General features: G+C 40.8%; 1 protein-coding gene across 2 annotated transcripts in view; it reads left to right on the top strand.

Moving 5' to 3' along the window:
* The window catches only part of VPS41 (VPS41 subunit of HOPS complex), a 2347711-nt gene that overhangs the window by 1688576 nt on the left and 633223 nt on the right, over positions 1 to 25912 (top strand). For both annotated transcript variants that reach the window (XM_044064839.1, XM_044064840.1), the window contains exon 14: positions 25695 to 25751. In XM_044064839.1, the coding sequence (XP_043920774.1) occupies positions 25695 to 25751 (57 nt within the window). The remainder of the gene's footprint in view (positions 1 to 25694; positions 25752 to 25912) is intronic.

A 25912-nucleotide genomic window follows, 5' to 3' on the forward strand; every position in this document is an offset into this window, starting at 1 on the left:
CAACTCAGCACTCTGCCTGTTGTCGTAAGTAAGTTATCTTAGACTTTTGTTCTCTTTTAGAATAGCTGCGAACTATAAAGATTAGACTAAGTGTTTTTCTGTGATGTCAGAACTGTACTACTGATTAATTTAAGTATTTCTGTGTGATACCTGAAATCTTGACTAGCACTGTCTGTGTAGTAGAAAGTATTGTCTTGTGGTTTTAATTATTTATTATTAAATATTTTAAAACCTTTTAACTGTGGCTGGTTTGTGTAGAGATATGTTAAGCTCTAGAGTACATTGCATGTATATTAGGATCCTGTACCAAGTCACTCTAATCAGCCTTGAGACTGTTTAGTCACATCTACCAATTGGATAATAATATTGCACAGTAGTAAATGGACACCCTTTTAAGGACCTTTAAGTAGCTGATAAATATTAGCTGGGTGGTGGCAAGTGGTACTACCGTATAGTCTGGCTAAAAGGGGCACAGCTGGAGAACCTGTGCCAGCCTTCCTCAGGAGTGTTTGTGTGGTTGTATAAACTGTTATCGCAAAGTGTGTGTGTCAGCTACTTGGGCAGGAACACAAAGCACTGGTTGGACAGAGAGGGTGCTGGAGATTTTAGCTTGCCCAGCTAGGCTGAAATTTGGACCCTATAGCTGTGCCAGTGGGGAGTCTTATTGGGGACCTGGGGAGCAAGGGAGCGACCAGCCTTGGACTGACTGTGATCTCTGTGTGCTCTTAAGGGAAATTGCACTTTACTGTGGGTATTTGTTATCCTTTCCTCTCATATTCTCATATGAGACGCCCTCTCTGGTGTTAGTGGTGAGGACTGAGGCTCCTTGATTGCTGGGCTGGGGCACGGGCGTCACACTTACCTTCTTCACTCTGCCTGGATTCTAGACCCTTTCCCAGTTCTAATTTCTTATCCAACAGACTTAACCTTACCCAAGCCTTCAGTCTCTCAAACTAACTGCATTGTTCCTCCAATTTCTGTTATGGCCATGGATCCTAAGCTCTCCAAGAGAATTATTCAAATCTTTTTTTTCCTAACAGAAGCCTTCCACTAGAAAAGTTTACACCAGTAAATGGAAGTGGTTTCCTATCTGGGCCTCTTCCAAGGATTTTGATCCTTTTTCTGCACCTGTGGATGCTATCCAGGATTTCTTGGCTGGCTTTTTCACTCTGGTCTTAGTTTCTGTACCATTAAAGTTCAGTTAGCCGCCATTTCCAACATTCACACTGACATGGATAATGCATCTATAGAGGCTCTTAAGCTTTCCAAGGCCTTTGTGGGAGGCACTTTTTTGTTATGTTCACCTATTCATGACCCGGTTTCTCCTTGGGACCTCAATCTTCTGTTGTAAGTTCTCACTAGACCTTCTTTTCAACCAACAGCCACAGTGTCCTTAAAACTTTGATCATGGAAAACTCCCTTTCTGGTAGCTGTTACATAAAAAAGAAGGGTCTTTGAACTTCAAGGACTGTCCTCTGATCCCCTAATCTGATTTTCCCATAAAGATAGAGTTACCAATCCTTCCTTTCTGCCCAGTGTTGCTTCTTGTTCTAATTTGAATCAGCCCATTAATTTGCCTAGTTTCTCAAATTTCAGTAATAAGGGAGAGTAACTCGCTCCACCGTTTAGATGTTCATTGACCAAAATTTTCAGGAAATCTAACTAGCTTTTATCGCCTTTTCCAAAATGCATCTTGGCAAGCTTATCTCTAAAGTGGCCTTATCCACATGGTTTTCTTTGCATACTCCCTGAAAGAAATTTCTGTACCTTTTAAGCCTAAGGCTCATTCCACCAGAATGGTTGGTACTTCAGCTGCCTTTTTCACTCAGGCTTCTATCGATGATATTTGTGCAGCAGCTACTTGGTATAGCACTCATACCTTTGTATCCCATTGCAAATTGGACATTCAGTCTATGTCTAGAGCTTCATTTTGTTCCACCATTTTGCAGAGTGCTCTCTCTCCTAGAACCACCCTGGAGGTTTTACTGACTAGGGACACTGTTACACATTTGAGGTGGAAGGAAAAGGCAACATCAGATATGAAAGTTACATACTTAGCATAATAATAAATCTGTCATCTTCTTCCATTCTTTTCAACTATCCCTCCCTCCTTGCCCACTTCAAATAGTTACTTTTGTTTGTTGTTCCTGACCAGCTATGTGGACTAGCCTCAAAGCTACATGTGAGAGGACCCTCATGCTGCCTTTTACCTACTTACTGTATAAATTATTTTTTCCCTCCGTACATTGTTCTAGGAACAAAGATAGGTCAAACTCAATCTGAGGAGAGACCATTAGAGCAGAGAGTTATGGGTAGAGGAGGCAGAGCTCCAGGACTGAGGATTTTGAAGGTACTGGTGTCGGTTCAGAGTCAGATCCATTAACCCATAGGTTGAGAAGGGTGGAAGAAAGCACTACAGATCTGTCATTATGGTAAGTTTATAACTTTCATTTTTATGTCATTTATACAGAGCCAGCTCCAGCACTGGGAGATCTAGGTAGTCGCCTAGGGCATCGCTGGCTGGGAGGGGTCTGCTGGTCAGGGGGCTGCCACAATATTTACTTTTTAATTTAAAGTAAAAAAAACTTGCAAGTCTTCTTTAAGGGCGTTTGTTTTTAGTTTTTTGTACAAGAAGCATTATTAGATTCCTATATTATGTATAGATGAAGCCTGGAAGCCTTCATGGTTAGATACATTCTGTAGAACTTATTGTGAAGGAATATATAACTGGTATGGCTCCAGGCAAGTTTAAATTGACAATGTATGTTGTCAAAGTATGACATAGTCTATCTGATTTCAAGCCAGTGTGTACTTTCCACAATGATAAATGGTTTACAGAAGTAAGATAATCATCATTGTAAGACAGTAAAAGTAGAATGACACAAGCACCTTTTCAAAAATCTCAAGGCTGACCCCTCAATAGTCTCTACTGAATCCACAAAAGGTTACCAAAGGGGACAACTAGAAATGCCTTACCTAATGACAGGAAATGTAGGCTATTAGACAGATTTGGCTTTGAAACCTTATACTTCTGCCACCCTTGCCATGAGAGCATTGAATTACCAATTTCATCTGGTAAAGTACCTTGAGTCTCTACAGCTCAAAATTCTATCTAAGGTTGACCATATTGTGGGTAGAACCTTATCAAAGGAAATTCAGGCAACAGTAAGAAAAGCTTTACAGGTCTCCAGACACCCCTAAAGAGTGGGTATGACACCTTGGATGCACCATACAGAGAAACTGCCATATGTTCTGTCATCCGCAGACATGCATGTCTCAGGAACCAGTCCCTGTCAGATGAGGTCATGGCTGAACTGTTGGATGCTCCATTAGACAAAGAATTCTTTTTCAAACCTCCAGCTGAAGAGGTTTACAGGAAGCTGGGTAAGAAAGGAAGGCAATTAACAACCATGTAGGAATTTTATCAGTCCCTGACACCAAGGTACAGTAGGAATTATGTCTCAAAACCTTTGCCTTTTCCCCCTAGACGAGATAAGGGGAGACATTATTTTAGCAAGAGACCTTGACGGTTCAGCAGCTGGCAACCAAAACATTTGCAAAGAACAGGGAGCTCCAAAATGTCCCTTCAACACAGAGACCAAGTGTGACTATTTCAACCCCAGTCTCTGATAGCTCTACCCACCCTTCCCTCCAAACCTGTGGTTAGAAAATTTTCCTTCTTCCTAAATCAGTGAAAAACTATCACCAGGGACCATTGTGTGCTCAGCATCATAAAAAGGGGGGTACTACCTCCACTTCAGAGTAGTCCCACCCTTCTTAGGCATTCCAAAACAACCAAAAGAGCAAGAGAGCCTCTTATCACCTATCCTCAGGGAACTACTTCACCAAAGATCCATTCAGTCTGTTCCTCCAGGTCAGGAGAGAAAAGGATCTTTCTAGTTCCAAGAAAAGTGGGCACCTGAAGGCCCGTTTTGGACCTTTCAAAACTAAGCTAGTTTCTCAGTGTCCCAAAATTCATAGTGCTTGCCATACAAAAAACTTCTTCCCATAATCTTCCAAGATGCCCTTATGGTCACTGTAGACCTAAAAGCACTTTCCTCCATGTCGCTGTAGCAGAAAGTCAGAGAAAGTACCTAAGATTTATAGCAGCAAGCTTTCACTTCAGTTATTTGCTTTACCATTTGGGCTGTCCACTGCCCCAAAGTTTTCAAAAAATACTTGGCTCCTCTGATAGGACATTGCAGAACTCTGGGAGTTCATATTTACGCTTACTTAGATGAGTGTCTCATTCAGGGAAAATCCACAGTAGAGACCCAAGACACCTTGCAGATCAGTGTAAACTGCTTTCAGAGGGTAGGTCTCACCTTAAATCTTCAAGAAAAGTCACAGAATCATCCTCAAACAAGGATCCACTTTTTTTGGAGCCTTGATAGATTCAGCCCAACAGAAAGTCTTCCTTCCCCAGGACAAGATATCTTTCCTGACAAACTACCTGACCAGCCTGTTACCAAAGCAACACATCTCAGCAAAGGAATTTCTGAGTATTCCAGGTTACATGGTATCCTGCATTCTCATGATTCCACTTACACATGAGAAAACTTCATTGGTTCCTAAAAAATAGTTAGGAACAGCATTCTTAACTCTTGAATACCCTGTTGCCTCTCCTTCCATGCCTGAAGAAGGAGCTGCTATGGTAGAAGAACACCATACTGCAGAACCGAGTGGTGAATTTCTCTTTACCAGAAGCAGACAAGATCATCACCACAGACAGTTCAAACATAGCTTAGGGGGCCCAATCAGAGTCCTTGAAAGTGCAGGGGTTCAGGACACCACAGCAGAGAAAACTGTATATAAAGCCATAAGGCGCTACTATCAATTTATCTGGCCATAAAAGCTTTTTAGCAGAACTTAAGCCCAGGGACATTGTAGCTTTGGACAGACAACACCACAATGATGTGGTACATAACAAGCAAGGGGGTACCCTGTCCTACCCTTTGTGTAGCCTCACAAGAAAGATTTGGATGCTGGCTCAAGAACTAGGACAGACTCAAATAACACCTCGTATTCCTTTTCAAAACAATGCACTGGCAGATTCTGTAAGCAGAGATATTCTAGACTCCAGTGAATGGATGCTGAAGAGTGAGGTGTTTCTGGACCTAACTCTACAGTGGGAGAGTCCCCCTCAATAGACCTGTTTACTTCTCACCAGAACAGACAACTACAAAAGTTATGTTCCCGAACTCGACAGACAGGAACTTGGAAAATAGATGCTTTCTCTTTCAGATGGACAAAACTGTTCCTGCCCTTGCCTCTGATCTCCAGAATATTGATAAAAATTAGTGTGGATTTGGTGTCCCTCTTCTAGCCAAGGCAACACGGTTCTCCCTTCTCTTGACCCTCAGCTACAGGAGAATTACACACCTTACCCCAGGAAATAGACCTCCTCAGTCAAGCCAAGGGATCTGAATTCCATCCTCACCTAGTCACACTAAGGTTAACAGCCTGGAGGATTCAATTTCAACACCAAGGAATGTCACATATCCCAAGGACATGCTGTCTTTTCTAAAGGAGGCAGTGAGACCCACTACCAGAAAAATCATACCTGGTAAAATGTAAGATGTTTTCCATCTGGTGCTACAACAAGAACACCAGTTTTTCTCAGACAGACATCAACTCAGTCTTGGAGTATCTTTCAGGCTTGTTTAGACAGGGAATTGCCTATTCCAGTATTAAAGTATATGCATTTGCCATCTCAGCTTGCCTGCACCGTTCTCCACCTATCGTCTTACACACCTACATGACACTTTTCCTAAAAATGGTAATTCACTTGAGACCAACCAGTAGGAACCCTGCTCCTGTCTGGGATCTAAATTATGTGCTAGAGAAACTCGCTTTGCTCTCATATGAACCAGCTGCCACTGCTTCTCTAAAGATGCTTACTTGGAAGACCACTTTCCTTATAGCGGTCACATCAGCAGGGAGGGTCTCAGAGCTACAGGCTCTCATGTTAAAAGTGTCTTTCACAGGGATAGGGTAACCCTTAGAACAAACCCACATTTTATGCCCAAGGTGATATCAGAACTTAACCTAAACCAGGCTATCCATCTGCCAGTCTTCTTCCTAAATCCACAGACCATGGAAGAGCCAAGTTTTACATTCTTCCGTGGATGTATACAGACAAATCGGGTATTGTCTAGACAGGGCAAAACCCCCTAATAGAGCAGAGAAGAGAAATTGCTGGTGACTTTTGCAGAGGGTAAAGAGGGTAAACCTGTCTCCAAGCAAACCATTTCCAATTGGCTAGCCAACTGCATTAAGTCCTTTTATTACCACCTTGGAAAAATTCTACACCAAAGCCCACTCCACCAGCCATGCGGCAACTACCAATGCTTTCCTCAAAGGAGTCCCTGCACAGGCCATCCTAGTGGCAGCCACATGGAACTCATTGCACAGCTTTACAAAAATCTAGGCAATGTCTCCAGGGCTAGAGCAGGGTTTGTTATTGCTATCCTGCAAAGACCTACCATCCAGCTGTTTGCTTTTGGAGTCCTTTCAAGAATCAGTACTGCAACATTAACTATGAAGAACATAGTATAGTTGTGTCACATTTACATAATTGTAGATGTTTGAGTAAATCAGTCTTGCAGTACATGCTCACACCCTTCAACCCCTCTATCTGCTGACAACATCTCCTTCCCTTGCTGGATGCAAAGGTTAGGGGAGTTCTCTGCAGATAGTCCTCTTATCTCCATCCTTCCCTCTCTGCCTCCTATAAACTTCCTCCATCTAACTCCAGTTCAGGCAACTGGGGAGGTTGTGCTGACTTCAGACATCAGACTGCTTGTTCACTGCTTAGAAAGACCTGAAGATGGCCTAACAGATGCCCTTCTCATACCCTAATGCCCAGATGTTGGTCTTTGGACGTCTGTCATCTAGCGATGATATAAAGTCTCTTGAAATCAGACAAGTCTTGGGTTTCTGCATAGCAGGAAGACCCAAGAGTCAACACTGCAACATTGTCCTACTCAGGCATCTACATTTATGGTAAGTGATACACAAATGTACTTTCTTTCCTGTTTCCTGCATACAAAATGGCACTTTGTTTGGTTTTAGTTTGTGCACAGGAGCTCAACTTCCAGGAGTCTCTGAATAAAACAATGTCTGACTGCTTGAGCAGTATAAATTAATCAGGGAAAATAAAAGGGACAATGAAAAAGTCTAATCTGTAGATTTTATTTTCTTAAAACTGCAACAATCATCCCTATTCTAACTGGTTCTAACCACTACAAGCTCCAAATGACTCATACTTGGTCAGAACTGGCAGTTTGCTCTGAGTTTGAAAACTGACTAAAACACAGCAAATAAATGCAACTTCACTGATGAATCTACATAACAGCACAGAAACCACTTGAAAAGCAGTGCAAACTGTAAAACCAATTAATTTAATTGCTGTAACTTCAAATTCAGATAAAAAACAGGAAAAGGGCAGAAAATTGACAAAACTCATTCAGAACTGATTTAAATAGCTAGGCATAGTACAGAACTCACTTGAAAAGCAGTGCAAACAGTATTATGCCTTCAATTAAGAGCTGTAACTCCAGATTTAGGGAAAATGTAGTAAGATGCAGAACAAAGTAACAGAAACCAAATTAAACAAAACTGATCTGAATAGCTTGGCAACTTAAAGTCCTGCAGAATAAATGTACTTCACTGTTTCCTGAATACAAAATGGAGTTAAAATGCAACTTTGTACTTTCTGTTCCAGTAACATAGGAGATAACGCTCTGGCAATGGCCCATGCAACCAAGGATTCAAGTAGCGTCTCAGGTTACTGACAGAGTGTCAGGAAGGGATGGGTGCTACCATCTGGGTGGTGGACATGAGTTACTCTCTCTAAAGACCTTAACCTGGTATGAGACATTAATAGAACCTGCTGGAGGGACAGATTTGTCTCCCAGAGGTTACAGCACCTTTGGAATGCACTCCCACTTCATGTCAAACAGAGGACCTCTTTGGCCGTCTTCAGGGGCAATCTGGACGATTGGATAGGTAACTATAAATTCACCTTGGGGGTTCCACCTGTGTCCCTCTTGGATAGGGGCAATAGGTGCTGATTGTGGAAATAAGGCTAGACCTTGGCTAGGCTTGTAAGGGCTATGGGGCCAGTAGCCTAGTAACTTCCTATGATCATATAACATAATGTGGACATTTTCTGCAACTACCCTAGTGGAGCCTGGGGACATTGCATTGTAGGAGGCGCAGTCCAAACAAGAGGTGAAGGGTGGACATGGTTTAGCGCAGTTCTGATATTCCTTTAACTCTCTCCCATGTCACTCATATTAAGTTTCTGTGACATCACTACTTTGTGTCTAAATTGTACTGCTTATAATCATTTTTACTGTTGTCAAACTGGCTCAGTATCGGCCTTGACAAAGCTTCCTGTATGGAGAGGAAAGAACGAATAAAAAATCACGAGGCAGCACATTCAACAAACAAAAGACTTTAAACAAAGTTTATAACCCCAGTTGGAACTTAATCATCACTTGTCTTTTTTATTGCCCAGCCTAGTTCAGCATTTGCATGTTGTAGTTTCCATGTGTGTTGAACAACAAGAAAGAAATATTCCTCTTGGCTACATTTTCACAGATTATTACAGCTTTTACAATCTTTCTTTTCGCCTCTTATTGGGACACTGCTAACTTCTACCTGTGTACTTTCTAGTCTTAGTTAATGCTGCAACATACTCATGAGTGATTACAGCTCATAAAATCTTTTCTTTCTTGCTCTTGTAGGAAATTGTCAACATCTGCCTGATCACTTTATAGTCTTATTTAATACTGCAAAATTTACAATCCTTTTAGTCCCTTGAACTGTCAATTCATGATGTATTTCTCAGGCTGTATAACTCCAGGGGCCACTACTACAAACAATGCTCTCTTGAACTGGACTTTTCCTCCCACTTATCTTACACTTTCTTGACTCTCGGTTTGGTAATGCCCTTTCTCATTTGCTTATTTCTTAACTGTGTCACTGTCACTGGTAATACTTAGTTTCTCAGTCACTTGATCAGGAATATCAAACCCAAACCTCTTCATTTTAATATACCATTGCAAGAAAAAGTGTCTTAAATTTCAGCCTTTTTCATTTACATTTCTTCATCACTTAGACAATCTGGAATGCCTCCTTAAAGTCACTTCCAAGTACTTTTCTTCCACAAGCACCCTTCTGTATGCAGCCTCCAGTTTTCTACTCAGTTTCCAGAACACTTACTCTGTCTTATAAATTGAAAACTCAGTTCGTATCAGTCTGGGCTTTCCATACTCAATCTCTCTTTCTGGAGTGACAAGTGTTTTGCTGATGTAGCACCGAAAGTGTCTAGTAAAAGCAGTCACTCATCATTTTTCCCCTCACTAAGTCCAGCAAATCATTTATCTCTCCTAATTTCAAAATGCCATAAAACCTTAATTTCCTTCTATGCTTCACCTTGCAGTCCAGTAAAATGAGTCTTAACATGATCAAGTCACTTAACTGCCCCTGCTGCTTTCTTCTGAATCTTGGCTGTTGTCTGCCTGTCAGTCTTCATCACTTTCTGTTGACTTTGCAGGTAACTGAGCTTTTATGTAGACATCAAACATCCCCATCAGGTTCTAAAGCTTGGTTTGTATTGCATCCAAACTGTTATTCACCACACTCACATTCAGACTCAGCCTTTTTAATCAGTCTGGGTGACAGTTGCTTACTATCATGGTGACTCAACTTTTACGTCAGCAGGTCAGCCCCCCCTCAGAATATTCTTCCACCACCGCACATTCCATTTCTTCCATAGTTAGTCAATGGATGACACATATTACCAAAAAATATGTATATATATATATATATATAGTCTGTATATCATTAAAGGAATACTTTTATTAAGTGGTTTTCATTCAGATGTGACTAGAGCTTTCCAAGCAAGCATACAGCCTCAGACAACACTGTACTGTTCTATGTAATAACCTCTTTGCCACTGTCAAAAATTATTTTCATGTTCCTCTTCATTCACCTGTCTCAAGTCATCTAACCTCTCTATCCCTCATTTGCCCCACACCCTCATGATATCCTTCATAACTCCTTCCATCCTGGAACTTTTTCCTCAGATATAATTCCAAGTGTTTTCTATCTCTGGCTATTGGATCATGCCTCTGTTTTCCTTTTCCCACCTTGCTCATCACAGGGCATCTTTTCCTGCCATTGACTAGATTTCTGGTGGCATTCTCATCCCACCCTTGACCCTCTCTGTTGTTAATCTACTTACTCCATATTTTCACTTTCTCCCTCCATGCATGCTTCACACCAATTTCTTGCAGTTTCTTTACTTTCCCTTTCCCAGCTGATACTGCATATGGCACAGTTTGAACATAGTCATCTTACAGTAGACCATCCTGACCCTTCGTACGCACCTAACATTTGCCATCCTGGTCCATTTATCTTCTCCCAGTTATTTACACTATCCTTCCTAGTTGTGTATATTTCCAGCTCAAATATTTTGCTTCTCCATTTTTCATCAGCAGCTTCTCCAGCTTTCTGGTCTCCCAGTCCCTATAGGAATACTAACTAGCTTCTGAGAGTGACATTTAAGTCCCATATGCTTCCTAAATAACTTAAATTTCTGTAAAACTCCTAGTAACTTGCTTTCCACATCCCACAGAAGCAGCATGGAGTCAACTGCTGGTAATTTAACACTTTCTAGTTTGATACTTTGCCGTCCAATGCTTTCATCTGTATTCTCTTCCAGGCAATTTATATTAACATCTTAGTAACTAGCAGGGTCCTAAAAAATGAGAGCGAGGAGTCCTGATGGGTGCCTCTGCCCATATCTAGGGCCTTGATAAAGCAACATAACTTCTCTTGCATAAACCTTCAATAGCTCCTTTTACACTTGCTCTAATAACAGCCAGTTAGTACTGAATGCTTTTTTAATGTCAGAAAGCACAAGCCCTGTCTTCATGCTACTCTGCTTCCTACTTTTCCTCAAAATCTAATAACAATCAAAAGTGGTCTTCCAGGTTAAACTCTTTTAACAAATTTCACCTTGTCCTCTCCTCCTACTCTGGAAATAAATGCCCCTAACGAAAGAGCCAGTACCCATGCATACATCTTTGTGTTTACATTTGTCAGGGCTTTTGGACAAATAGTTTGTGTGATCTGCCTTTCCTTGATTGCCTTTATAAATAACTACCTCAGAGACTTCCTGCCATGATGCTAATATAAATTTTCCCCTCCAGTACTGCATTGAAAACCCCAATCAAATCTCTTACTACCTGTTTTTCCATTCCTGTTTTAGGAACATAGGAACAGTCCTACGCAGGCATTCTTAAGAACCATAAGATGCCTGTCCAGATACCCCTTTAAGCACATACACTTAAAAGTTCTTGCCACTTTTTACAAACACTTAGTAGTACTTACCTTCCAAATGGAGCAGGGATTGTACCTGATAACGTTGGTATAAATGTGTGTTCTACCCATCTGGTTTTCAGGCCTAGCCTTAAAGGTAGAAAAACAAGTACTTTGCTTGACTTGTAATGGTAACTTATTCCATAGGCTGGCAGTTTGTTGAGTAACAAACATATCCCTCCAGTGAGTCTTGTTTATTTGTTGGTACATATTTAGGTTCCAGTGCAGGTGTTTGTAGAGCCACTGGTTTTACAAAGAAATAGGAGGCCAAGTAAGACTAGATTTTTAGTTCAAACAGGACGGTGTCTTTCATAGCTTGGAAAGTGAGATACAGGTCTTTTTTTAACCAATAAACATCTTTATTAAATTATCAGTCATGACATAGACGATCATACATTTATATAAATGAAAACAAACTATATTGACATATTTTTAGTTGCAAACATTATGCAGCACTTATAATCTATCCAGTTATTGTCAGTTAAACATTACATAGCTCATTCACTTCCTGCATTCTTTTAAACCTCACTCATCCTCCAAAACATTATTTTACATGTATTGATTCCACAGTCATTTTGGTGCAGCTCGTAGGATACTTGGTATACAGTGAATTTGCTAATCTGTCGGGATAGTTTAAGAATTTAAAGCCTTTAAATTACTTAGATAAAAATGATTGGGGCCTTTCCATTTGAGCAGTGTGCTTGGATTTGTATATACCAATAGGGGGCATTTTATTCAGTGATTGGGCTGACGAGGAAAGACTACAGTGGTAAGAGAGGACTCCTTTGGATTTGGAAGATAATTCACATGGAAATTAATTGAGCCAGATAGGATTTCCTGACTATGGTGGAAACATGATGATCAAATGAGAGAGAACTGTCCATATAAGTACCCAGAACTCTTATGACGGTAGCTTTCTGAAGAGGAGTGCCATTTATAATGTCGGAGGTGGGAACAGCTTTTTTGCTGCACACTACTTTGCTTCAAATTTTTTGCATTTAACTTTAGACTCTTTTCAGTACACCAGGTATGTGCATATTCTATGCCTTGTTGAAGCAGTTTAGTAATGGATGAGCAGATAGCAGTGCCTGTCTTATAGCTATCAGACAACTTGGTCATCCACACTGCTGGAGTACTGGCTCGGGTGTGAGGAGCATAAAGGACAAACAAGTGAGGGCCCATCACTGATCCCCATGGTACCTCAATAGGTACAGTTTTACATTCAGAGAGGGTACTAACAACTTTTCTCAACCTAAAGTTTAGATAGCTAATTTGCAAACCAGCAGGCAATGCTGGGGGTTCACATTAGGTTTGTCTAATTTCCACCTGGTAATGAAAACATTGGCTTTAAGCATTTTGGTCACATTGATAAATGTAGATGTGATACCTCAACCTCATGTAAAAATAGGAAAAAGGGAGTTGATGATGATAACCAGCATGGATATAGTGTTAAAAGCCTCAACCAAGTCAAGATATGCAATGCATAGACTTACCACTGCATCTGTAACCTTTTCAAAGAAGTTTACTAGGTTGTGGAGGCAGGACCTGCCTTTCCCAAAACCATACTGAGTGGGACCTTTATTAGTTAAGTTGCTTACGTTTGCATAAATGAGTTCTGCTGTGATACATTCCATGGCATTGTATGTAAACCTAGTGAGGCTGATGGGCCATTCGTTCTCTGAGTCTGCAGAGATAGCACCCTTGTGTAGGGGAGTCAGTGGTGGTTTCCAGGCATCAGACATAAACCCTGTGGATAGGCTGAGATTCAACAGTTTAAGTAGAGACTCAGGTAATGCATACTTAGTATTGATGAAAATGCTGAATGGTATGCTATTTGTTCCTCTAGAGATATTATTTTTAGCCTTTGACAGGGATTCTAAGACTTGTTCCAAGTTGATTTCAGAGGAAAGTAAGTTTTCAAAGTTAGTGGAGGGCAACAATGTGGGTAGGTGGTTTAAAGTTAGCTCTAAATTTGTAAGTTAATATGTTTGCTCTATACTTGGTGAAATTTGTGCTATTATTATGGATGAGCTCATTGCATTGTTGGATATTACTCCTTAATTTCCTGACATAAATTAAGAAAGATTTGTGGTTTACTTTTGTATATGTAGTAACCTTAAGTTTGTACTGTACTTTATATTTTCTAATAGTACAACTAAGTTCCTTGGTTGCATATTTCATTGTGGTCTTAAGATAGGGGATTGGGGATTTCTAACGACTTTTCATTATTTTCCTTCTTTTGTTGTACCGTTTATTAATGTGGGAGCTCCATCAGAGAGGTTTATTCTTGAATTTACCATTATATTTAGGGTGGATGGGCTCAGACATTTCCATGCAGCTTTTTAAGTACTGATAGCAATTGGAGGTAAATACGGCAGCCCTCTCAGGTAGGTTTATTTCTGGTTGTTTGTTGTGAGCTTTGTGTAGGTCTTGCACAAGATGAAGTAGGTTTGCCGTGAAGAAGTCCCTACAGGCAGTTCCATTTGATGATGGGGTGCTACCATTAAGCCTGATAGAGACAAAACCTGATTTTTGGTCATATTTTACCAGATATGAAGAGATGTGAGACAGGCAGATGCTAGGTTGGTATAGACCAGGACAAGGATATTGGAGTCTCTAGTGGGTAGTTCTACAGTTTGCTGAGTGCATTAGTATTAACAAAGTCTAGGAAATGATAAGAATCAGTCAGAGGGGGTTAGAAAGGATTGGGAAGAGAGACTGTATAAGCAATTCACAAATAAACAATGGGTGGATATATGTTGTTGTTGTGTCTTTCGGCTTTTCCTGGTTAGGGGTCGCCACAGCGGAACTCCGGTCCGCTAATGATTGGCAGTTGATTTTTACGTGCTGAGTTGCCGGCCCTAACGCACAACCTTCAATGAAGGTACACCCATTCACGCATGTCTCCACAGAAGACGCTCTAGCTGAGAATCGAACCGGACAACGTCTTGCTGTGAGGTGACAACTCTACCGCAGCACCATATATGTATTCCTCCCAAATAGGCAACAAAGTCTTGAGGATTTAGGATGTTTGCTTGAAAGTGTTTACATAGGTATTTTTATACCTCAAGTTGACTCCAAAGAATTTTTCCTCATGTAGACAGCAAATGTTGGAGGTGTGATGGGTAAGAAAGAGGTCACTGGAAACATATTTTCTGGAGTGTAATGAGTTGGCAGACTTTAAAGATTCCCTGCAGACTACTCTGCCAGAGATACTGGGTGAGCAAATTGCCGTGACTAAAAAAATTATTTTTGAGCTATGATACAGAATCGGAATTGTTTAGACATAGTAAGGTCTTGCTGATTCTAATTATGGTGGCTGCCAAAAAAGCAGTTACTAGAAAATGAAATCAAAGTCTAAACCCACTGTTCTAGAAATAGTGTATATAGTAACAGAGGTAAAACAACTGGAACAATACATGCAGAGGAGGAATGGGGTTTAAAAGAAGGCAGGATTTAAATGAGCTATGTTGACAATGACTGGATAGATTATAAGTGGCGTATGTTTGCAACTAAAATTACGTCAATATTTGTGTTTATTTATATAAATGTATGATTGCCTTTGTCATATATGATAATTTTAATAAAGATGTTTCTTGTTTAAAAAAGTGTAGGAAATGTAATCCATGTTTAAATCAGTGCTTGGATAGTTGAAACTATGTTAAGAAGAAGGTGTTTGGTGTGATATCTAACATCTCAGTGGTATTACTGTAATTTCCATGATCTTTAATGTGTATCAGTAGCTAGTAGTGCAGATTTAGTTGGATTTGTTAAATATGATTTGAATCTCTAGGAGCTCCAAGTTAAGGTTGTGGATAATTTGACATGAGGTGATGGTGTCTCTGACAAATACAGATACTCTCCTGCAGTTGCCAAATACTTGTAGGATACCAACCCCTCCGATTTTCCTTTCTTCTTTTTCTTTATTGTGTTTACCTCCTTATTGTCTGTTACCTGTTCCATAACTCCCTTCTTACATCTCCTTGAATATACCCTTCCCACAGTGTCCCACTAATCACCCCTGGTTTCTCCCGCCTTCATCTATCAAGCACTGCACTCATTCCCTTCTAGATTTTCAGTTAAAAATTTAACAACTTCACCTCAGTTTAGTCAAAATATTTTAGAAACATCAACACTGAATAATTTTCACACTTTCAACAAACATTCACAACTCAGAAGCTCAGTCTAGGGGGTGAGGCAGGTTTAGCATGTCTGTGCTGCAGGGGATCCTATAATTATCCACCTTCCGGGGTAACCAGATACTAATTGGGATGCTACCCAGATGTAATGATTTGCTAATCATTTGCAAATGCTGTCTCCTGTCAAAGTAAAGTAGTGCTGCAATGGCTTGAGAATTCCCACCACAATAGAAGATTTAGGACAGACGTCACTTTAACAGTCAAGATACCTTCTCCTTGTTTCTTTGTTGGCTGCAAGTGTACATGGAAAAGATTAACTTTGTTGTTTTTTGTTTCCTAAAGGTACTTAGTTGTTATACTAGTGTCACGATTACCTTCAGGTATACTTTGCAGAGGACAGTGTACCTATTTTTATGACAAGCATATTTCCGCATGGAGAGGTTTTGGCCTAGAAGAACTTGAAAAGCATACATGCAGGTGCTGGTTTTATATGGCATTTTTGCAAGTCTGGTGGAAAAACAGGTTTTGAAGAATGGTCATACCAGTACAACTCAATTAGTGAAAAAACAAGAATTGTGATGGTGTGCTGTTACAGTGACCTTTCTTCAAACAACTGTCATTATAGCAAGTATACTCCCACATATGTGCTTTGTTCCTGCTATAAGCTTTTTGTATATCTTGAAATTGTAGGAGTCCAAGAATCCTTGCCGCCAGGAATTGTATGTTGATATAAATTCCCCAAACTGTAAATGGTTCAAAAGTTTTTTTATAAACAATCCAAACTACTTGGCTGCATAGCAGCCTGGCAATATGCAAGTAACTATCCACAGATTGCCTTAGAAGCTTCTGGCTGCAAACTGTAATGAACAGGAAGGCAGGGCAGGTACACACAAGTCTGAGATGGGCCTTAATTGCAAATCTTTCATTGGGGTATTTACCCTCTACAGTACATACCAGCTAGATGTAACCATTTGCTACACAAAATGAAACATGTATGACTAGATGTGATGATGGAGATGACCCTCCATAGAGGATCCTTACTTGGGTGATATTTCTATAACCATCACTCAGAGTCTGCATAGTTTCAGCAAAATCCCACATTGGCATAAGACTAAGGTGCTTATGTCGCAGGCACAAGGTACAGGTTTCGATTATTACCTTTGAAGGAAAATTGGCAAGACTTAAAATGGCCTGGAAGGGCAGATAGCCTAGTACTTACCTGTGAACCTGTTTGGGAATGTTTGTACAGCCTGCTATTACACGCTATGACATACAAATGCATGTGCATTTCCATAGCCCATCATTTCTTATGAGTGGCTTAGCCTAGCTAGTTAATGCCAAAAGGAATAAAAATGACTAGCGTTCTTAATAAAGATGGGGAGTGGGGGGCAGTGGCAAGCTCTTCATTAGAGTTGTGGGAGATTTCTCTCAATGATACAAAGCATATATATGAGACTTGACTGCACAGTGATAAGCACAAAAATTCAAGAGTTTAGATCCAGACATAAATCTCCTCAAGGTAGGTATAGTGTACAACCTGCAGCCTGAACTCATGAGATGCTGAGCTCACCCACAACTGCTTAAGGCTGAAGCCAGAGCCAGTCATCTTTGTTAGTCAAGAACATTTCTGAAGGAGGAAGTGAGTGCTTTCCTCCCAAACTGAAGGTTCCTTTCCAAAGTTTATGCGCCTCTTATTTCCAAAAGTTCAGCTGTAGCGTTTGGCAGACCAGTCTGAATCTGGGGAACAGTCCAGGAACAGTCCTTTGCGTCACACTTTATTGGATTGGGGTATTTTGGACTGGAGGATTTCTCATAAATCCTGCTCACAGATCCATGTTGAGCCAGAGTGCCTACCTGAATACCCTGAAACTGGGCTTATGCTTCAGGGTCTGGAGCTCAAATAGCTGTTTGATGGCTAATGGAGTCTTGAGATGTATGATGAATTGCATCATTAGGGAGCTAGGTCTGAAGCCTAAACCAGCCCAGTTGCAGCCTTGTCCTTAATATAGTGCTGCCTTTGGCAGTAGTGTGAACAGGCGGGGTTGGGGCTTGGTTCTACTTTGCCACCATTGTCCTTGGAGGATATAGAGGGTGTTGAAGCCAATGACTCAGACATAGATTGATAATGTCGCCACCTCTGTCATCCACATTCTCTCAAGATGACTTTTTCTTTGAAGATGCCTTCTAGCTGATGAACAATCTGGACTGGTCTTTGGACTCCTCTCCCTGCCAAGAAGTACTGATCCAAAAGTTTTTTTTCCCTTTTCCTTGCTGCTGACCAACAGCTGCTCCCAGGACCTTTCCTTGTTTACAAAGTGTAGTGGGCACTTCTTTCCTCCCCCAGGCTAGCTACAACCCATGTTCAGGGCCAGTGAGGAGACTGAGATTTGTGGTGAGGAGTCATATTGCTAGCTGAGGAGTTTTTCTTTTCTGTTGTGCCCTATCTTTTAAGGGCAGTATTGAAATGAGGACATACTGGCATATTATCCCACTTCTATGATAAGTCAGTTAATGTCCCCCACTTGTTTCCCTTTAGAACAGCATCCCCCTCTTGCATGTCCCCAGCCTCCACCAGGGATCGGCCATGTTCCCAGTTGTACACCCTTCCCTACATGATAAATATGCCCATCCTTCCCTGCCAAGAGCCTCAGAAGTCCAGCCACTAATTGAACCTGGGTTACATGGGCTGTAGTCAGGGCTTTATCCCTTAGTGCTGGCTACTTAGTTGAGAGTTTATGAAAAATTGGCCCTAGGAGCTTTCAGTCATTCTTCCCCTGGTTCTTTTCTGTAGGGTTACAATTGTGTCAGATTGGTAGCATCCATGTTCTGTCTCAGCTGTCATGAAGACGGGTCTGTGCTCTTTTTAGGTCACTCCAGAGTGGACAGATCACATCCTCATGTACCTAGTGCTCATTATAGGTCTACAAGACTGTAGCATTTCACCACCTTGCCACTGAACAAGGAGTCCAGAGCTTTGGACAGGTGTGGGAAGAAAGTGTATTTCTCTGCCACTTTGGGCTTAGGGTTCTCATGTTTTCATTCCACTTCTCCCTTTTCCAGATGTACCTTGTTTAGAAGGTGCTGCATAAACTGGAAGACTTTCGAACATCTGGGTGCAAGTAGGATTTTTGTGAGACTTTGTCCTTGGCCAGCCCACTGGGATACCATGTGCCCTTGTACAATTTTGATATCCCTTATATTTTGGTTGTGGCTGCAGGCTCCGGTGAGCTCCTTTGCAAGATGTTGTGGCTGAGATGGTGCAATTTGTGAAGTTAGAGACATGACAGTGCCGGTCCCAGAGTTGAGAAAAATTAATGGGATTTAGCTGCAAATAATTGCTGTACCTCAGGGGAAAGGGAATTTTCCCAGATACAAACATTTCAAACTTTGTATGTACTTCTCCTAATCACATGTACATTTCTGCAGTTCTAAAAATCACACTTACAGTCCTCAAATTTGCAGTGGGAAATGGTTAAGTCTGTCCTCACAATGGGGGCGTAGGGCTGAGGAGAAAACTCCTGGATGCCAGCCTTTTTGTTGGATATGCTGTGTGGTTATCTTGCACAGCACTAGTCAATGACTTTCTTAAGAGTAAGCAGGTGTTTCACTTTTCTAGAAGGTCATTCTGATTCCCCTCTTTCCACTTCTGCTGCTGCTTCAGTTAAACCTGGCCAGTGGTAAAAGAAGAGGCCTCCTCTGTGCTTGTGGAAGGCCCTTAAACATCACATTGCCTTTCTGTCAGCAGTGCTGGTAAAGTCATCCAGAGTTTTTGACTTCCTCCTTGGGCCAGCAATAGTCCTGAATGTGCTCTCTCTGTAGGGTTATTCCTCTGAGTTTGATGTAGTTTGGAAAGTCATTACAAGGGCCAGTGGATTTTAGATGTGGTAACCTTTGAATACATGCTAGAGAAAATATAAACCTTCCCCAAACAAGGCCCTGCTGGCAGATTACTTCATGTCACCAGACCTCTTGGAACAGGCTAAGAGACTGCTGTTACAAAGAGTCATAGGAGCTGACCTGTTGTGGGAGTAATACCAGGAGATTTACCCCTAGCATTTCCTGGTCCCAAAGAGGACACACAGGTTCCCTCCCATTCTAGATTTCAGCAGAGCAGTCAGGTCCCCCCAACTTCTGTTATGTCTAATTTCAGATGTTCAACCTGCAGAGAATTCTACCCTTGCTTCCACATAGGTGGATGGTATTGATGGAATGATAGATGCCTTTTTGGCACATTGTTTAGTGGTGTCAGAGTAAGGAACACATTCAATTTGATATCTGTGAAAATCACTTCCTAAAAAGCATTTTGGGTTTCCGTGCTGCAAGTAGCCTTCACCAAGATGTTGGAAGTGATGGCCAAAGCCCTGCAAGAGAAAGATCTCCTGTTGTTCCCACACCTGGATGATTTGCTTCCAGCGGAATCTCCGGGGACAGCGGTGCTGTGGGTGCAGTCCCTGGGGTCAGCATGAATTGGAATGCATCCTGTCTGACACTGTCTCAGATTAATTTCTTTATCAAGGAGGAGCTGGACACTCCCCATTGCTAGGCTGTGTTGAAGGTGCAGAAGCTCTTAATCCTGGTCTTTTGGTTGTTTACACAGCACAGGGTTAATTTTCCGATTGTGCTGTGCCTTGGGGTTTGATGGTGCCCTTTAGTTTCATGGTGCCATTTGCTCAACTGTGAATGTGGATGCTTTAGTGAACATGAGGTGCCGGTGGCTTTGGACTCAACATGTATGCATAGACCTCTGTTACTAGGCCCTGGGATGGACAGTTCATTCCAGTCTTCTGATGGGCCTTCTCTTATTTGTAGCTGAAAGTGTTTCAGGTCTTGGAGGAGGATACTTCACAGGTAGGCAGGCTGGAGACTGTTGCTCATATTATCAGACATCCATTTCAGTGTACATATTTAACAAGCAAGGGAGAATGATGTTATACCCCCATATTTTACAAGGAAGGAAAGCTTGACTGGCATTGAGCCATAGTCACTGGTATTCTTGTCTCATCAGTTTATATCGGTGACGATGTAAATCAGCTAATAAATGCTGTGAAGCTGATAGTTTGTCCTTCCCTGAATCGTCAGATTTGGAGGCTCTGCCTGGTCAGGATCTTCCTGGAAATGGACCACTCCAAATGTTATTCCATTTGCCATCTAGGCAAATGTGGTCTTTTCCCTTTTTTGCTGATAAAGGTAGCAGTAAATGCCTTTGGAGCTCCCTTGGCTCAGAAGGTTCCTGTACACATTCTTGCCATACATAGTGATGCCGTACCTAATCACAAAGCTCAAGGAGTAAAAAGTAAAACTCACTTTTTTCACATCTTGGCAATGAAGACGGCAGTAATTTCAGAGAGGAAACTCTTCCAACGGATATTCCCCACTGGCAGGTGATCAGCCAGCTCAACCTTCGGGCCTGGTTTCTGATGCTGACCCCCTTATTCCCCTGAAGTAGATGAGGCTTCCAGGAAGCTGTCCATTTGGCAGGTCTATGCCTCCAACTAAAGGTTTTTAGTTTTGATAAAAGACTGCTCTATACCTCCACTATCAGTTAGCTTACAGGTGATTCTGACCTACCATGACCCATTTTTATGTGATCCAATTCTCCATCATTTCATGAGCAGGGTGCCTATGTCAAATGTTTCTACACAAAATGACCTTCTGAAGAACAGAACTGTGTTCCAATGCTGGCTCCTCAGCAGTTGCCTAAGGGAATGTTCCTTTTCTCCCTCCCATTGACCCGGAACTTCATGGTGGATAGGTTTTTACCTCCTTGTTGGTGCTGATGTTTGTTTCTTGGAAAACTTTGTTTCTAATGGTCATCACCTCTAAACATTGCATCTTGGAGCCATAATGTATAGAGAACTACATCACATCTTTCAGAAGGACATTGTGTTCTATATGATGAAACCACGCTTGCTGCTAAAGGTGGTTTCAGTGGTTTTCCAGGCTATCAGCATGCAGGATGTACTGTGACCTCTGATTCTTAACTGCCCGTAATTTATTAGGATAGAAAGCAGAAAAAAAGGCTAAATGCTAAGCCTTATAAGACTAATGTTATCTGATTTGGCTAGATGGCATTCAATTATTATTCTGAATTCTGTATCTCCTGAACTAACTACTCACCCAGGTGCTAGTGTCCTGTCCATTGCAGCATTGTGCATTTTTTACTGAAAGAGCTGAAGACTGGCCAAGTGATGAGAGATCTGGGTACTCAGATAGATAGTAATCTGAACTTTGAGGGGTCCAGTGGAGATTTTTCCACTGTTGAACACTGGTTCTCTGACCGTTGCCTACTCCTCAACCCCAAGAAAACAAAGTTACTATTGTTCTCACCTACCCACAAATCAAACTCTCTTAATTTCTCTATTACTTCCTCTGATAACACTCTAATTTCTCCTGATGCTACTACAAAACTATTAGGAATAACTATTGACAATAATCTCAGTTTTGATTCTCATATTAACAACACAATAAAAGTAATAAACAAAAAGATTGGTTCCCTTTATAGAATCAAACCATTCCTTACACCTGAAGCTCGGACCACCTTAGCTAGTTCTCACCTTATCTCTACCCTTCTATATGCTTCTACTGTTTATACCAATCTCTAAAATAACCTCAAGAAACTTGCGACATCTTACCATAATATTGCTCGATTTGCCACAGGATCCCTATTTAGAACTCATCACTGTCTTAACCTAAAACAACTTGGCTGGCTTGAACTTCCTAACTGGCTGATTTATCAACAGCTCTTAACTGCTCACAAAATTCTATACCAGCCTTCTAAAACACCAATTCTCTCTAACCTCATTACGCCTTATAATAACTTGAAACACCTCGTTCATCAAACAAACTAATGGGTAATATTACCATACCCAATAACTCTGCAGGTGATAGCCTTTTTTCTAACTCTGTTGGAAAAATATGGAACAAACTGCCATCTGATATCTCATCTTTAACTAGTCTTCCACTCTTTAAAAAACAGCTGAAAACACATCTCAATAAACACTGGCTCTGTTCCTGTAACAACCCAGATTAACCTTTCCTCCTTAACTCCTCCTCACACAACATCCTATGGACATATAAAAAAAAAAAAAAAAAAAAAAAAAAAAAAAAAAAAAAAAATTTATTGTTAGAATCTGTATAGCAAATATCTACTAAACTTTGTTTATGTAATTTCCTGCGATGACTATGCCTGCTTGCATGTATATCACATGTTCTGACTCAATGTGTTATTATTTTTGACCTATATTGACTGTTGCTGTGAATTATCTGTAATATCGTTGGAGCTTTTCTCCCCGGGCCTCCACTGAAAATGGACATATATCCAGCTGGACTAGCCCGGTCAACAAATGTAAAATAAAAAATAAAATAAATAATTTGGAAGCATGGGGTCAGAAGCCATGATATTTGTTACAACTTGGTCAAGGTCCCTAGTTGTATGAGTAGTTATGACATTGATGCCATGATTTCGCCTCCACCCTATTTTATTCTGAGATCCACTACAGAGCTCCTGGTGTCCACTGTAGGTTTCACAGGCATCAAGTTTCCTAAAGCCTTTCCTCTTTGGATAGAATGGCTAGCCATTATATGTTACATTACATTCTATCCTCCCGGATTGCTATATCAATGAACTTGATTATGGTTTCATTCTGCCAGCCTCCTTTCCCTAACTGAATGACACTGAGCAAGTCACTTAACCAGACAAATGCTCCCTAGCTGAGTCTGAAAAAGGTCCACGGAGATCAGTGCTTTACCCCAGAAACCAATTGCAAATAAAATAAAAATAAATAAAATAAACTTGGTCAGCAGTTGTGCAGACAGACTTTCTGCCTCTATGCCACCAGGCTAACCTGTCTTCTAAAGTCATTTTTGCACTTATTCACAACACTGTACACGTGCGCGCGCGCACACACACACACACACACACACACACACACACACACACACACACACACACACACACACACACACACACACACACACACACGTGCTTCAGGCTATTTTTTAGAGCCTGCCATCCCTTTAAACATGTTGCTTTAGCTGATCATAATCTGTTTTTGAACTATTTGCAATATCCTCTTAGCTGTCTCACACCTTCATTGTCAGATGGTGACATGTAGGGATATTCTGTCAACAAATGCTGAGCATCAACAATGAGCTGTTCCAACATTTTGCTGAAGTCCCAGCAAGTAATTACTGTGGTAGAAGGTACAGCTTTACTCAGCAGTCTGTAACAGACTGGTAATAATCATCCTCCTGGACCTATTATATCTTCGTAGAGCTAATGGATCCCCAAACAAATCAACAAAGGACCTCAGTGTCTATCATCAAAGTAATAGGACACCACAGCAAGATTACCTTAGCATCTGCTCTCCCTGCGGAGCAAACTTACCTCAGCATATTTAGCATAGTTTCCTAGCTACATTAAAGACTAGCCAAAACAATTGCATGAGTACTTTCAAATTCTCCATCCAATCTTGTGGAGATGTCCGTGAGACAAGAGGTCACTCTTGATGTTGGGTGTTCTGGCTAGGCTATTGATGGTCTTGATTGCCTAGCTCAGGGGTCTGCAACCTGCGGCTCTTCCACCCCTTTGCAGTGGCTCCCTGTAGCTTTGAAAAATAATGGCCACTCTACCGCACCACACGCACATGCACGCACACACACAGAGTGATCCAGCAACAGATTTTAAATATTGCTCTTGTAAACTTGCTACAATAACGTGATTTCTGTTGCCATGCATTCCACACACAGAACACTCGAGCGATCCCCTGGCACCAGTAGCATCTCCTGAAAGTTTTCCATATCTCTCAAAAGTCTTACCACAAGAAATCTGGACAGAGCCACAAATAAAGGGGAACAAAGGAACAAAAATAGGGATGGACTTTAAATATTGCTCTTATAAACTTAGAAACTTGCTAGAATAATATGGTTTCTGTTAACATGCATTGTACACACACACACACACACACACACACACACACACACACACACACACACACACACACACACACACACACACACACACACACACAGTTACCTCTCAACTGTGCAGATTTTCACAGAATGTCCTGACTTTTGCCTCATATTTTCAGTCTGTTTCTCATAAAATTGTGGGTTTTCTGGCAAATCATTGAAGGCTGAAGTCAGAAAAAATGGACAGATATTTGAGTTTCAGACTTTATGCCCTTCAGAAAATTCATGCTAATGCAAAATCTGTTATCCTATCTACTTTCTAAGTTTGTAAGAGCAATATTTAAAAAGTGTCCATATTTTTGGGCATTTGTGCCCCACTATTTATGGCTTTCTCCATATTTCTTTTTCTAAGAGGTCAAAATATATGACACACACACAGAGCAATCAAGCAATCCCAACAAAGGAGAAAAAACAGGGATGGATTTTAAATATTGCTTTTATAAACTTAGTTCTTTTATATTTACTATAATGACTGTGTAAAACTTAATATGCTGTGTTATCTTCATTTTAGGGGTCAAATAGGTTTTGTGGCTCCCTATGAATTTTATTTGGTGTGAGAGGGGCCAAAATGGCTCTTTTGATATTGAAGGTTGCAGACCCCTGGAGCTAGTATCTACCAGTGAATCTATGAACCTGTGATGGAATGTGGTAAAAGTCATGGTATTCTTTATTCTTTCTCTGCACTTAGTTGCTGGATCTTTTCACAAGGACTGTGACTTTTTTTTATATCCTTTCTTTTATTACTTTGATTTTTACTTAGATATTCTTATGCCATTTTATTTATTCAGGTAGTCCAAAAGCAGCAGCTGTAGTCTGCTTATGTGGACCATACTTCTGCCATGTAATGCTTCATGTAGTGGGGTTATTTTGGCAGACGAACACCTAGAACTTCTGACAGTGACCATCAGTGAGCATTGATCTATTAAGACAGTTATAGCAGATTCAGAACTACATATGTTGTGTTATTTAGTCTGGACTGGACTGTTGTTTTTGACAATTTGCCAAGTTGTCTTTAATATGTAGAATGAAAGTATACATGTACATGTAAGTGACTACCAGAAGCAGATGAAGTTAGAAAAAATGTTATTTGTGTAACAGGTGTAGTCTTATGTATGTGTTTACTTTAATTTCATATATTTATGGTGGTCTCTTTCTGCAGTAAACCAACAGTGTTAATTTCTCTTTTTCTAGGAAGCTCTTATGGCAGTTGAAATTAGCCAGAAGACTGTGAAACGGCACAAAGTGAAAGTGAGTTATTTTTTTTCTTGTTAACGACAGTAATCATTCTGTAATGCATGTTTTTTATGTGTACACAGGTGAACCTATGTGCTGCAGTAGCATGCCTCTTTTCATTGCACTTTTACAGAATGTGACTGGTGTAGTTTTATTTTTCTTATTTTGGCAAGTAG

The sequence above is a fragment of the Protopterus annectens genome, chromosome 3.part0, assembly GCF_019279795.1.
Source record: "Protopterus annectens isolate FY-2018-M chromosome 3.part0, PAN1.0, whole genome shotgun sequence".
NCBI lineage: Eukaryota > Metazoa > Chordata > Ceratodontiformes > Protopteridae > Protopterus > Protopterus annectens.